The sequence below is a fragment of the Nicotiana tomentosiformis genome, chromosome 12 (assembly GCF_000390325.3).
Source record: "Nicotiana tomentosiformis chromosome 12, ASM39032v3, whole genome shotgun sequence".
In the NCBI taxonomy this organism is placed as follows: Eukaryota; Viridiplantae; Streptophyta; class Magnoliopsida; order Solanales; family Solanaceae; genus Nicotiana; species Nicotiana tomentosiformis.
The window spans coordinates 2,319,534-2,334,725 of NC_090823.1; the positions used below are offsets into that span (position 1 = coordinate 2,319,534).

The 15,192-nt window shown below is 36.0% G+C and overlaps 1 protein-coding gene across 3 annotated transcripts; it reads left to right on the forward strand.

Annotated features, from left to right (window-relative positions):
- The first annotated feature begins 104 nt into the window (after positions 1–104).
- Positions 105–11,163, forward strand: LOC104105686 (E4 SUMO-protein ligase PIAL2-like). 3 transcript variants are annotated; one of them, XM_009614053.4, is made up of 14 exons: positions 105–775; positions 3,429–3,494; positions 5,349–5,414; positions 5,517–5,599; positions 7,834–7,885; positions 7,983–8,054; positions 8,297–8,364; positions 8,477–8,525; positions 8,616–8,700; positions 8,783–8,884; positions 9,102–9,153; positions 10,405–10,456; positions 10,845–10,956; positions 11,027–11,163. In XM_009614053.4, the coding sequence occupies exons 2-13, from the start codon at positions 3,456–3,458 to the stop codon at positions 10,905–10,907; spliced, it is 783 nt and encodes a 260-aa protein (XP_009612348.1). In that variant the 5' UTR covers positions 105–775; positions 3,429–3,455; the 3' UTR covers positions 10,908–10,956; positions 11,027–11,163. The 3 variants fall into 3 exon arrangements, with proteins under 3 accessions (XP_009612348.1, XP_070048076.1, XP_070048077.1); XM_070191975.1 differs by lacking the exons at positions 5,349–5,414; positions 5,517–5,599 and adding an exon at positions 7,661–7,732 and having other exon boundaries at positions 7,808–7,885; XM_070191976.1 differs by lacking the exons at positions 10,405–10,456; positions 10,845–10,956; positions 11,027–11,163 and adding an exon at positions 9,507–9,839.
- Positions 11,164–15,192: the final 4,029 nt, after the last annotated feature.

The following is a 15,192-nucleotide window of genomic DNA, read 5'->3' on the forward strand; positions in this document are numbered from 1 at the left end:
GATGTGGCAAAAATTAGTTTTATGACTTTACTATTATAGTGGATAAAGCTTAGTGGTCATATGTGAAATTAACCCGATTTTCAATTTGTATAAATAACTACGCTCTATCTCCCCTCAAAGCGATTTAATTAAGAAAATCTAAGAAAGATGAAAAATTCCAAATAACCTTATAAAAAAAAAAGTAAAATTCCAAATAGTGATGGCTTACCGTAACAAAAATAGAACGTCACCTTCTTATAAATAAAAACATCCCATCTCTCCTAATATTAATCGTGTCATTACATAGGTGATATCATAAATCCAATTAAAGCTATTACATAAATGACATCATAAATCCAATTAACTATTTGGTGGGCAGTTTTTCCTCCTCAAATCCACTAATGGTACCTCGTCAAGAAAATAAAAACAAAAAATAAAAACAAAAGAAACATATAAAAGTAAAAACAATTTCACTATTAACCGACCCAAGTTATAAAAGATATTCACAAATAAAGTGTCACGTAGGATAGTGAGAAAAGAATAATGTACTATTTAAAATTTCCTGCTAAAATATCTCGCTAAATCCCGCCCTTTTCCTTCGTACCACCTTCTCATATATACTCTTCATTGCCAATATCTGAACGACTGTACCACCAAAAACTATAATGACGGTGAACTCCGTACCGGCGGCCGGCGTCGACGTCGACGTCGGAGTTGATCGATTAGCAATGCACGCGTTTTCTCAGCCTAAAATCGACCCTCAGCAGTTCATTCAGCTTTGCCTCTCACTTGCTAGGTCCATTTTCCTTCTCGAACCTTCTTTGTAGTTGCTACAGTTGTTTGGTATAATATACTATAGGTTTTTAGCCATCGCGCGTTCAAAAATGGTGATTTTTTTTTTTGCTTAATATCTAGGTTTTTGCTGATTTTTATTTTGAATTTTAGCTCTCGCGCGTTAATAGATTTTTTCTCATTTTTCTTCTTGAATCTTCTAAGACGGAAGAAGGAGAGACTTGGCGCAACTGGTAAAGTTGCTGTCATGTGACCACGAGGTTAAGGGTTCGAGCCGTGTAAACAGTGTGGTCAGCAGTGGCGGATCCAGAATTTTTATCGAGGGGTGTCAAAATATAAATAATTAGATACATCGAAAATTTAAGGGGAGTCAACGTATATTAAATATATATAAAATAAAAAAAATTATCTAGCAAAATAGTGTAATTCTCCGCCACTGGTGGTCAGGCCCTTACCCAAGCTTAGTGCACCGGGCTGCTCTTTAATCTTCTAAGACGGAAACACATAAATACGCTACTTTTGTAGTGATTGCTATTAAAAAGTACGTGTTCGACCGAACCTAGTTGCTTTGTTCCATTGAATATGTACAAATTATTAATTTAGGACCCAGTCACTTAAAAGGACTATAATTCCGAACTCATAAGCTTCAAATTCTTGCACCGCCTCTGTCCGTGCATGCCCTTATAATTTTTACTACATGTAATATGCTACTTTATAGCGCTCGTGCACTCAAATGTGTGCTTAATATCTACGTTTTTGGTGATTTTTTTATTTTGAATTTTAGCTTTCACGTTTATTGTTTGAGCAAATAATTGCATTTAACGCATACTCTGCTTAATCTCTAGTTTTATAAAAAAAAGATATTTAGCCCTCGATATTATTGCATTTTTAGTGTACTGTTATCTAGTTTTTTTGCTTTCTTTTTTTGAATTTTAGTTGGGCTTTCAGGAAAAATACTTTTTGTGCTTAATATCTGGGTTTTTACTCAGTTTTCTATCTAGTTTTAGCCTTCATGCATAAATTGGTTTTTGGGCATATTAGCACATCTTTTCTGTACTCTGCATTATATCTAGGTTCTTTTGCTCAAATGTATTTGAGTATTTCGCGCTCACGTTCAGAAAATATATATTTTGTGCTTACTTTCTCTCAAAAATTTATATAGGTGCTTACTAATTTTTCTTCGAGTTTTTAGCCATTGCATGTTAAAAGTATGACAATTTAAATTTTTATGTTTTTTTTGATACGGGGATATTGATGCATTTTACATAGTGTATTGTGCATTTGTGCTTAATTATGATTACAATTTATTCCTAGAAGAATGTGGATGTGGTGTCTAATGTGCGGCTACTTATTCAGCTTGAGAGTTTTAGTTGTTTCGAAGCAGATAGATGAATTTTAAAGCAGTTTTATTTCCTGATGGTTTTCTAAGACTTCATTACTAGTGGTTGATGTAGGCTATTGATGGTAGGCGTGGGCGCTTCCACTGTCACACAAGAGTAATGAGTGCATGTATTTTGCACCTAACTGGCTTAAATCTTGAATCCACCTTTCTAAGTTGAAGATGCTCCCTAGTGATATAAAACTACCTTTTAACTACTAAACGCATTAACCAAAACACAAGTAAACATATAAACAAAGAAGTAGGCAATTACTTCCTAATATTTTCCTTATTTTTGAGGAAGAGCTTATCAGATATATGGCTTGTTCAGAGGACTTTCTATGTAGTATTTGAAACTTCGTTCTGAATGGAAATTCTTGACCAATCTATTATGGTATTAAATGTCGCATTTGCTATGCTCTCATGTAATATTTCAGTATGTTGCCAATTGGAATGAAAGGCTAAAGGTCGTGTGATATCTCTTTTAATTCTCATTAGCTCGTTGTCCGCAAGAGTGACACATTGGTATTTCATCATGCAAAATAGTTTTATTTCCTCCATCTCTTTCAGAATCCTGCGGTTAAATTAGGAATATGAGTCTCTTTCTTCTATGTGGTGTCAAATCAGCTAGGAAAGTGGTAGTGATGATTTTTTTGTAAATATTTTATTTCCTTATTGATGTCTTGGCGATGACGGTGTGACATCTTTATCCCATAGGAGTTAGAGATAAAAAAAACTTGGTTCTTAAAAACACCTTCATATTTGCTGGCTCTGGTGTGCCATTTTTGGTTATATCCTAATATATTATGAAACCTTCATGCGTTTTCGGTGTTGGTACCCCAAATTATGCTTCTCTTTTGTTAATCACATTGTTTTCATTTACTATAGAACTATAAAAGACTTGTATATTGCTCTTTTGTTAATCACATTGTATTTTCCTTTGTGTTGATCAGTCACATTGTTTTTCATCTACTATAGAAGACTTGTAAGTTCGTTTGAGAAAGTTAATTTACATGCAGTATCGCCCTTCCAATCATGTTTTTGCTCTAAATCTATTGATGTTGTTCTGATTGAGCTGTGAATTGCTGCAATCCGTTGACTGATTGCAAACCATGTGATCTGTATAATCCAGGTTGCAAAGATTATGTACTCTTCAATCCCAAGTGCGCAAATTTTCTTATTTAGGCCATAGTTTCCTATCTGTAACAGTTCACCTATTTATCAGATAAATAACCGAAGTTTAAGTTCTTCTTTTGCTAAATTCATCTCATGATGTTAGATATGCAGACGCCATTGTGATTCCTCAATGCTAGCACATGTCATGGTCCTTATGATTTCTGTCAAGGTAATTTTGGAAACTAGTCAACTTTTATGTGATAAATTTTGAAAGAATGTGTGTTACAGGGAAATTTTACTGGTAACATTCAGTGCCAAGCTAGTACTGAATGTGAACAACCATTACAAAGCAGAGAATCCTATGAACCTCCGAGGAGTCCAGAATGTCTAAACTTACATTGTAATCGTTTTTATAAACAGCATACGTCACCTTTTTAGATATTGAATACTGCTGGTAACTAAATAAGTGTTTTCTTCTTTCCATAAAAGCATCTTTTGGTTCCTTTCGAGCAAAATGCTCCACATTATACATTTAGAGAGGATTTCATAAATGCTTCCCGGTAAACAAGTTGGCCTAAAATATCTAACATCCTTTGCATCCAGCTTCTTAGGTACGGGTGCAATAAAGGTTGCGTAAGAGCTTTTCTCCGTGCATCCTCTCAAGAAGAAATGTTCGAATGTATCCATAATATCATTCTTCAAGATGCACATCATTTTTGGAAAATGGCTAAGAGCATAAGCCAGTGGTGGAACGGGAAGACCCATGATGTAGAAGATCATAACATGAGTGATTCGGCAGATTTGGATTCATATATATATATATATATATATATATATATATTCACCCATGTGGTACTTCATTCTACGATATATATAAGATCTATCTGTGTATGTATTATCATCTACATCCAGAATGCCGTATGCTTTGGAAGAAGCTTGTATAGTTTGGGAAGGGTTTTAGAAGATTTCACAAAATTTTTATCACTTAGTTTTCGACTTCTGGGAATATATTAGCTGATGAATTAGTAGTTCTATAGTAATTCCATCCTGCCTGGGTGCTTTATCGTCAACACCTTTAGTGACTTTAAGCACTTCTTCCTCAGCAGAGGGGCTCTGGAGCCATTCTCTTTCATACCAGTGTGACCAGATTTTTATCACACCAATCAGGTCTCCTCAATTCCTCCTCCTTAAACAAGTTTCCATAAACATCCAGTATATGATTTTCAACCCTAGCGTGATTATCAACCAGTTCTCCTTTAATCTCCATTTTATCTATGTTGTAGTACCTTTTGTGAGCATTCATCATCTTATGAAAGAAACTCGTATTTTTATGTCCATTATGAAGCCACAGAACCTTTGACTTTTGTCTCCACGAAATTCTTCTGCGGTGGCAATTTCCTCCAACTAACCAAAGGGAATCTCCGTTCTGTTATCCCCATCTTCTTTCTCCATTTGGTCCAAAGTCATCAATTTGGTTCAAGCTGCAATCTCTATGAGGTTTTAATGTGGATATAGCTAAAAATAGAATACAGTGGAGTTAAAAGGATCCATATATGCGACACTAACCTATGGGATTAAGACTTATTTGTTTTTTTCTTGGATTAAGCCTTAAGTTTATTTAGGGATAAGTGTAGGTGCAGAGAACCTCTATTTTAGAGAATATTCATCTGTCATAGAAGACAAATTACTTACATATATTGGAAATGGGTCCAAAATTCCAAATTGAGAAATGATAGAGGAGGGATAGAAGCTTTTATGTGGTGGCCCAAGTGCTAAGAAGCTCTGATTCGTATTGCCGAACCCAACTAGTTTAGGATTGAGACTCAGTTAATTGATTGGTCGGATAAATATTTCCCCCTCCAATGAAATTCTCCTGTGCATTGTTCGAGCTCTATCGTTCACTATTGTGAATGCAATACCCTGTAAACTTCTATGCCTAGGTTGGTGGTTTGTTTGTTTATTAAACTATATGGTATTTTTCAAGACATACTTGAGCTTGTTGATTACCACTTTGACTGCCATAAAAATGCTCGTTATTGGCACTTCCTGCAGTTCTCCATTGACCTGGTTCTTTATATGATAGAATGCTTGTCAGAGCGGGTGGTTTACAGAGAAAGATACCGAAGAACTTTGTAATCTTGCAAATGAGGTTGATAAAGCTTCCTGGTTTGCTATGTTTGCTTACCTATCTCTGCTTCTTGAAATTAGTTTTATATTGATTTTCTTTTCCTTTTCCTGTTCGCATGTTTAGATTTCTAGCAGCTTCTGCAGTACATTAGATTTTAAAACTGAACCAAGCAGTTCTCTGACAATTATTTCGACAATAATGTCAAGGTAAGCATCTTGTCCTTGAATGGCATCTGAATTTATGAATCTTTTTTATGCTTTGGTCAAATTATCTCACATTAATAATTTGCCTTATATATCAAAGATTAATTTTCATAAGAATATTTGTGGTTTTACTTGAGGGTTTAATTTAGCTGGTGTTTAAATTCTTACGGTTGAAGAATCTTGTATATCATCCATTTATTTTTCGTTATTATTACTTCTACTCACATTACCATTTTGGCAATTCTTTTACTAAGTGATATTGCAACACTGAAGGCTAATGCCTAACATGTGAAAGTAACAAATCCCATTCTTTCCTTACAAGAAAAAGGTCTAGTTTGAAGCTTGACCATAGAGGTTGCATTTTTTATGCTACACTTCTCTAACTTAAAAGTTCATGCAAGAGGGATTATCCTAAAGATGTAGGGACATAGTGTTTTATGTTGGTTGATTATTTCTGTTTCCCTCCCTTATTAAAAAAGGTTTCTATTTCCTTTTTTGGAATCATTTTGTTCCTGAGCCTGGAAGAGGTCTTGGAGTCTAGTTTGTTTGAATTACATGAAAGGGCTACTACCACTTATAAAATTAGATGATGTACTTTCCTTTTTAGTCTGTTCCAAAATAAATGGCACATTTCTAAATTTGGAAATAATTCAACTTTAAACTCTTTATTTTACCCATTTTATCCTTAATGAGAATTGAGAAGCTTTTATAACCACACAAATGTCATGCCCCACAAAGCTTTTACCCCTTAAGCTTTTAAGACCACAAGTTTCAAAAGTCTTTTTTTTTTCTTTTCTTAAACTCCGTGCGGAGTCAAAGTACCTCATCTAAATTGAAACGGAGGGAGTAAGTGATATTGCAACACTGAAGGCTAATGCCTAACATGTGAAAGTAACAAATCCCATTTTTCCCTTACAAGAAAAAGGTCTAGTTTGAAGCTTGACCATAGAGGTTGCATTTTTATGCTACACTTCTCTAACTTAAAAGTTCATGCAAGAGGGATTATCCTAAAGATGTAGGGACATAGTGTTTTATGTTGGTTGATTATTTCTGTTTCCCTCCCTTATTAAAAAAGGTTTCTATTTCCTTTTAAGGAATCATTTTGTTCCTGAGCCTGGAAGAGGTCTTGGAGTCTAGTTTGTTTGAATTACATGAAAGGGCTACCACTTATAAAAAACATGGAAGGGAGTATCCTTTCCTTTTCAATCATGGAGGATTTATTAATACTAAAGGGAAAATTTTTGGTTACGAGGTACTTCATCAAAATTTTAGATTGTTTTCACTTTCAGCAACTCTCTTGCATAACCTTATTTCTTACATCCTTTATCAAAAACTTTATTTCTTATATCTTAACTACGATGAACTTGGTTCCTTCTTCATTTATTTGCCCACTGATCTTATACTATTTGGACAAAATCTCCAAGCTCACCTTGGGTGTTAAAATACTGTAGTTGCACTTATGGTACCAGACTGCATAGGAGAGAGGTGATAAGGCTCCCTACTTATGTCAAATATCCTATTGGCTAGCTGACCTTGTAATGAATTAGAGTGATTGGGCTTTAAACAGGACTTAAGAAATTCTATGGAATTAGTTCTGACGATATATCCATCTCAGAAGGGTAGGAAAATAGAAAAAGAGGAGAGACCTAAAGGTGCTTAAAGTAATTTTATAATATTAACAAGCAGCTAAAAAGAGTATGCTAATTCAAAAACTCATTCTACTAATACAAAATGTCATGTGCCGTTTATGGTATAGCCCTTAGTTTTGGATTTCTGCCTCTGTTGAGGTCCTCGACGATGGTAGAGAATATCATTGATGTACCTATGCTGGCTACATTATCAGTTTACTTATTTAAATAACTACAGAGGAGTCAAAGTGGAGAGATCGGTACAATGATTGAGTGGTCAAAGTGTGCCTACTCATACTGTATTGCGGTCATTGGTTTATTAGTGATACTCAATAAATAGTTAAATTAATACAAAATGCTGGGTCCTATATTTCTGTATGCATTTCAGGAATTGTCTGATGTTACAGCCACTAAGTTATAGTTTACTCATATTCAGCATTTGCTGCTAGCTGTTATTTGGTGTTGTGACATGTATATCTCATGGCTTTCTTCCACTGTTCGATTAGAGGTTAATTTTTCCATAGTTGAGTCTACTTGGTTAGTTCAATTTTTTCCTTGGAATATGTGCTTAACTACATTTCAGTCACTTGCTTGTGTGCAAATTTGCAGATTTTATCCACGGCTGAAAATGGGTCAGATAATTTGTTTCCTCGAAGCCAAGGTAGTAACTTAAAACACAGCCCCTTACGGGTGGCCAGTGAGCTAGTGTAACTGTATTGCTGGTGATACTGATGCCATATTTTTTGTCAATCTTGTAGCCTGGATTTGGTGCCTTCGTGAATGATTTCCAAATAACGAAGAATACAAATCTTTCTAAAGGAGAGAAAGCAGTAAGAACACTTCTACATATTATCATAAATTACACCTTTGTATCTTTTTCCCTTTGCAGCAAGTACACAAGAGTCTCAGTATTGATTGAGGACATTACGTGTGCTTTCATTACCTGTATTTTGTTATTCATCAGTTCATTGCTCTTGACTTCTTATTTTTCGTTCCAGCAACTCCTCAAAGTTGGAAACCTTGATTAGCTCAGGAAAATATGGCTCATTTTTATGTTTCCTTTTATCTGCAGAGATTATTTGTTGCACAAATAGATAATCTGGAGACCTCACTATGTCTTATAACGCCTCCTCAAGTGAAGTATGAAAATCTTTTAGCTTTTACTGAGTGAAATGATGTCCGCTTATTGACTTCATATTTGACAGGTTAATTCCTCTGACAATTCTGATTGCCGTTCATTTCACTTGTGCAGCTTTCTCCTAAATGGGACGGCAGTGGGAAAGAGGAATATTGAGTTAATGGTTGTTACTGCTAAAACTTTGGAGATGTGTTTCTATAGGGATGTCTTATGTCTTATTGGGGCTCAAATTACTTTTATGTTGTTTTGGTAGGACCTTGGACCTCAGCTTCCAACTCCTGTATCTCAAATGCTTAAATTTGGAATGAATCTTCTTCAAGCTGTGGGCCAATTTAACGGTATGTTTGAAAATACGTTCCGGCATTTTTATTATTTAAAAAAACTGTATAATACTGACTCTTCTCTGTGTTCATTGTGAAGGAAATTATATCATAGCTGTTGCCTACATGAGTGAGATCTCTACCTCTGTCGAGGCCACACTCCCTGATTATGAGCAGCCTCCTGTTTCTTCCGTTGATCCAGGTTTGCTCTTATTGTATTTTTTCACAGGAAGAAAAATTACTGCTGAGATCTTTTTGTCAAAGTTTTTGGCATTTTTACACTGACTTTTACATGTTCTTCTTAGCTCGCTTGACTAGATGTATTGTTCAAGTTCACCATTCCCATCATCCCCCAACTGAAAGTCTGAAGAGAAATCCTTTTAAGGAGAAATGATTAATATACTACTTTGTTTATGCAGATTCTGAGATTATTGAGGGGCCATCAAGAATTTCTCTGAATTGCCCCATAAGGTATGCTTCTAATCTTTGTTACTTCGGAAATTGATAAGGCTGTCTATATGAAATGGCATTATCTTGAAGTGTGTGTAACTTTTTCTTTTCCCCTCTGTCCACTTCTGTTTGATGATGATTAATAAAAGAAGTTGATATGCATGATTAGCTTCATTTTTTTTATCGTCATAGTAAAAGACAAAAATTTCTGTGCTCCTGTTTATGTTTCTTTCCACCCCCTCATTATCGCAAAAGTCAAAATGACACTGCTATTTGTGCTTTCTTCTGTGATGACATGGCTGCCATCTTGGTATCCTCGGTTATTAGAGGTTGGTAAGAACCCCCCCCCCCCCCCCCCCCCCAAATAAAAGGAGGAAGAAGGAATCTGCCATTTTAGTAAGTTGATGACACAAGTTGTGTTTCTAAGATGCCCCACGCACCTCGAATATGCCATGCACTGCATTAGCCCTATGCAAAGCTGTCAATGCCAACTGAAACAAGGAAAAAGAACCTAAATCAGAAAATTATCTGAGAAGATGGGCACGTGAGGATCATCTATCGCACATTTGACTCTGGTATCCAACAAGGTCATCAGATAAATTTTTCTCATGATTGACATACAGTACCATTCAATTATCATCAGAAAAAGTGTCCAAAAAATAGTAATGAAGAAAACGGAACCTACTGGACCTTATTCTGCCATTCTAGTTAAGTTGATGGGCTATGTTATGTTTTTTAAACTTATTTTGATCATAACATATCAAAGATAAAACGTCAGCTCTCATGTAGAAAGAGAGAATCATCTTAATTGTGTGAAATTTTGATCTGAGTTACTTTAATATATACACCTTAAGGTTTTAGGGTTTCAGGACAATTGTCTCCATTAGTCTGAACTCTAGACTTTCTAAATGAATAAGGACTACTTGGTTTATGAAAATTTTGGTCTGTGAATTAGGAATGAGGGCAAAGAAATGGTTGAGATAAGGTACTTCCTTGCATATTTATAAGCATATTTGTTTTGCATCAACATAATTTGTTTTCAATAAGGGTGCATTGGTCATTTCAAACAGATAGTTGGTCATCAATTAAAGAGCCTAAATTTCGAAACAGTGAGCCATTGTAGTTGTAATTAACTGTGGGGAGTCCAAGTGTATTTACCTCTTTTACTAGCCCTTGCCCAAAAAGATACGCTTCTTTCGTTTCCTTTCAACTTCTTCTGATGCTGGCTGCAGTGTGTTAAATTTACTGATTACTGTTTCTTCGCTTTTACAGCTTCAGACGTTTTAAAACTCCAGTGAAAGGAAATTCCTGCAAACATCTTCAGGTGCATGCCCTTTTGTGTGATTAAAAATAAATTATTATCCGATCTCTTATGCTAGAGTATTTTATAGCTGGCATGCATGTTGGAAACTTGCCTCTACTTTTCGTCTGTCATTAGTTTTTTATTTGAGGTCTTTAATCTGTTAGAAATATGGACGTGGCTGATCCTCCATAAGACAGACATCTAATGTATAGGTTCCTCGGCAAATCTTGAAGAATCTTATAGATTCGTATCAGCATTGACAGATGTTCTGAATTATGAAAATCCCAGCGAGAAGCTTCAAGGGCGCAGATTATGCGGACTATATGTGATATCTTATTTTAGTCATTATTTCTTCACCATTTCACCTGATCTTACTACGGGTTTGCACTCTTTGTGCTTTTCTTGGCAGTGTTTTGACTTTGAAAACTATGTCGACATAAATTCAAGGAGACCATCGTGGCGCTCATTGTAATCAGCATGTGTGTTTCACTGATATTCATATTGATCAAGATATGTTCAAGGCAAGTGGAATGCTGTATTATGCTTTACACAAATTACCTGTCTAGAAGTAATATTCTTTTTCTTTTAAAGGTTTTGAAAGAGGTGGGTGATGATGTCATAGATGTCATGATATCCTCAGTTGGTTCATGGAAGGCGATTATGGAAAGTAATGACCATACTGAGAAGCCCAAGGATAAAACCCCTGACTTTGCTCAAGATAGTTCACAGCGAGGTTCTGATGGGCTTTCAAATGCCCACAGTGATGTTCTAGATCTTACTGAGATAGATGATGAAATGAATCCAATGATTACTGCTGAAACTGAAGACAGAAAAAATCTTGCATCAATCAATGTACAGAACACGACAGCAGTGATTAATCCATGTGAAATCTCTCAAACAGGTGCTTCTTATTTGGCGGATGATTTCTGGCCAGGAATATATTTGGCAAGTTTGCAGACTGGCGGTGCTTCTGAGCCTGCTAGAACCAATTTGTTGCAACCGCCTGTCTTAACAGATGCAATATCTCCCGCTCTCAATCCAGAAGGAAATGGTCTTATTCCAACCTTTGTACTTCAGAGTGGACTATCTTCTCCCAATATACTGCAGTTACAACAGTTCCAATTCGGAAACTCTTCAATTAGCAATGAATATGGAATGTTTCCATCTGCGTCCAGGGATGTATATAGAACTCCAGTTGCAGTTACAGCCCATATGCAGACTCCTGTTTGTCAGCAGAGACAACAAAACACAATGAATCCCTTGTTCCACACTGGCCCTTCAGCAGCTACTCAGGATTTGCCTACTGAATCATTGGATGGTTCCAATGTAAGAAGTGTCTTGGAGAGACAACAGTTTTCCTTTTCTGGCTTGAATCTGCTTCAGGCACGTATGACATCGTCAGCATTACCACAGCAGATGACTGCACAGGTGATTAGTTTATCAGCTATTTTCACTGTCATAAAACTATATTTAAGTCTTCTTTGCTGGTTCTGGTTTCTGAGTTTTTTTACCTTCATGTGTGATTGCTGAAACATTGCTTGTTGCTATGGTTCGGAAGACCATCACATGTCTCTATAAAATGTGCATGCTTTCACTTTTTAGGAGTTCCTTCACCGCCTGTAAATTAGCTTGTTTTGCTTACTGTCGCAGATTTCTCCTTTTTAGGCTGCTTATAATATATCTCCAACTTCCTATGTCTCTGTATTTGTCATTATTCTGTTCTGTATGTTGTCTATGGCTTCTAACTACCCTTTTCCTGTGTGCTAGCATTCTCTTGCTCCTCTTCAACCATCTCAACAGGTTGTTGGCCATCAAACTCCAAACCTGAGAACACCCTACTCGATGAGCCAGTCTCAAGGCTTGACCCAACAATGTACTTGGGATAGATGGGAAGCACTGAAGAGAAGAAGTTCACCAGTTGGTGTTGCTCAAGCACAAAAAACTTGTTGCGACCAAACACACTCACGCAAGTATACGCGGTCGTCAAGTAATAAAGTGACTAAAAGTCGGATGTCGAACCCACGAGGACTTATGATTAACTATTAACTAAATTAGACTATCCTAATTATCTAAACAAGAATTAAACCTAAAAATATTTTATTCTAAACTAATTAAATAAAAAAATATAAATAATGAACTTTGAACAGAGAAAGAGCAGATTTTTTATGATATCAATGTAATGAAAACGATCTAGGGTTATGGGCTATCTAGCAATCATATTGTATTCTTAAATTGAATTGACCATCTAATTTATTTAGCTTATTGGTTGACAGGGTTAATATTGCTCATAAGAATCTGTCGAGTTCTTACTCGCCTATTCAAGCTAACCTAACGCCTATATGTCTATGGAGTTAGAATCAACAAGAACGCATTTATAATTCCTGTAAATCAACCAAGCAAGGCAATTAGGTATATGTCTATCCTAACCACGAATCCGTTCCCCGATGCCCGAGTTCAAGAACTTGCCCTACTCAATCCTATATGCAATATAGAATTCCCACTTTCGAGTTCAATTCTAGATTCGTAGATAATATTCAATTGGTGATCAAGCAATTAAATAATTAAGTGCAAGATTGAATAAATAAACTAATATGATAAATCAAGAAGTCAAAATCAATATCCGAATAACAATAGTCATGAAAGAACCACAACCCTAGAATGTGAAGTTTAGCTCCATATAGACATGGAAGCCAAACAACAAATCATACAAAGAAACATAAAAATTACTAAGTTTGGTGGGAGAAAGATGGAACTTGATGAATTCCGGCCGCCATAGCTTTGTCGTGGCCTTTTCCCCCTTCCCAATATGTTAGATGACCTAAAAGAGGCGTTTTTGGCTTATATATTGCGTACAAAAGTCGTGGGCCAAAGTTCTCCTATTTCTAATCCAAATCAGCTTCAGGGATTGATGCTAGGGTGGATGCGTCGCATCAACCTCGTCCTCCACTTCTCAGCTTCGCATGCTAGGGTGGATGCTTCGCATCCACCCTTTGTTCCTCCATCTCAGCTTTGCCCATGTGCAGATGCTAAGGCGGATGCTATGGGCCGACTTCACTGCTAAGGGTGCACGAAATCTGATTTTTTTCTAGATTGGATGCGACGCATCCAACCCCTCTTCCTCTAGCTAGAGCACCTTTTCTTCATATTTTTGCACTCCAAACACCCTAAATCATCACACACAACTCAATTAGTCATAAAACCAATAGTTAAACCATGTTGGGCATTTTAAAGATCAAATAGCATCAAAAAGCGGTTAAAACATGGGTAAAGTAACATCAACACATATCGAAATATGCCCAACATCACCACCCCACACTTAAACCTTTGTTCGTCCTCGAACAAACCATCAATATAGTAGACGAAACAAAATTAAGCTCTTATCATTCAAAGCACACTACACATATGACCATGGTTATTTGCTACAATTAGGCTCTAGAATATGCATCACATACACTTCCCTTTACTTGTGTCATTCTTTAAAAATATTCAAACAAAGACAACATGCTCACAACAACCCTAACCTCAAAAACCGACTCAATGTCACAATGCACTCATGGCGTGAACACCCAACATCATAGAGAAGTCTAATAACGTTACCTATCCCTCGTGAAACTATGTGCCCTCACAACAAGAACAAGAGAGCGAGTTCAATCCACACATTCGAATCTCATGATCAAATATATTTTAATGATTCACATATATCAAAGAAAATCGCTCACTCTCACAAAGAAGTCACATGCATGCAATTGGTACCATAGACTTGCCCTTAATGTAAATCTCTACTAATGTAAGCTCGCTCGATCTAAAATCAATTAGGACTTTTTTATGGTTGTAATGTGGGCTAAGGGACGGGTAGGATATATTTAAGGAATAGTGACTCACCCTCCTAAGCACTTTAATACATCACAAAATTACTTTAAGCGTATTTTCTTCAACACCACTTCAATTTCACAAATAATATCACCCCTAAAAACAGTCCCTTCTTCTTTAAGCACTACTTTAGTTCATACCCACTAGCAAGAACAAGACAACAATTTATTCATTTCTATTTTTCCTTTTTTTTTCTTTTTTTTTTTCAATTTCCGCTAGTGGTGTAGTTTTTTAAAAAATAAGTGCACCTTTCTTCCTTTCATTGGTTCCACTCAAAAGTCACCCCATACTTAGTCCCTTCTTACTTCTTTTAGCGCTCATCTAACAATTAAAGTGATTTAAGAGGTAAAAGGATCAAAACAATGTCAATTAAGAATAAAAAGGGTATAGGCTTGTAATGTGGGTACCAAATAAAAGTCAATAGGCTCAAAATGGTTAACTAGGGATAAATTTTATTTGTGATAAGCAATAAGCTCAAAAAGATCAAAGAAAGCCTAAAATCATTTTTCAAACCGAGCATCACCTCAAATTTCGCTTCAACTCACATACCGGGCAAGTTCTAGACACAAGTACAATACATGGACTACACAAAAACCTCACCACACATGGCACATGACTCACTAAGGACGGTCCCATTCCGACTCTCAAATAATGCAAGTATTCACGGAGCCACGAGATATTAAGTATTAAGCGCAAAATGAGCACAAGTCAAGAAAACGAAAAATAGTCGTCACAAAACATGCTATCCAATATATAAAGGCATCAAGATTAATATCAAAATATAGGGGAGATACTACACATGCCAAAGCATAAATATGCTACTATGAAACAAGTCAAGGGCGCTTAGGTTCATCATTCTTCCTCCTTTTATTTCCTAAATTCCTAAT

Bases quoted from the DNA above. Each gene is read 5' to 3' on its own strand.
- LOC104105686 (XM_009614053.4), top strand. From the start codon at position 3,456: ATGCTAGCACATGTCATGGTCCTTATGATTTCTGTCAAG. The intron at 8,701-8,782 runs GTATGTTTGAAA...TTCATTGTGAAG, and splicing joins AGCTGTGGGCCAATTTAACG to GAAATTATATCATAGCTGTT. The intron at 8,885-9,101 runs GTTTGCTCTTAT...TTGTTTATGCAG, and splicing joins TGTTTCTTCCGTTGATCCAG to ATTCTGAGATTATTGAGGGG.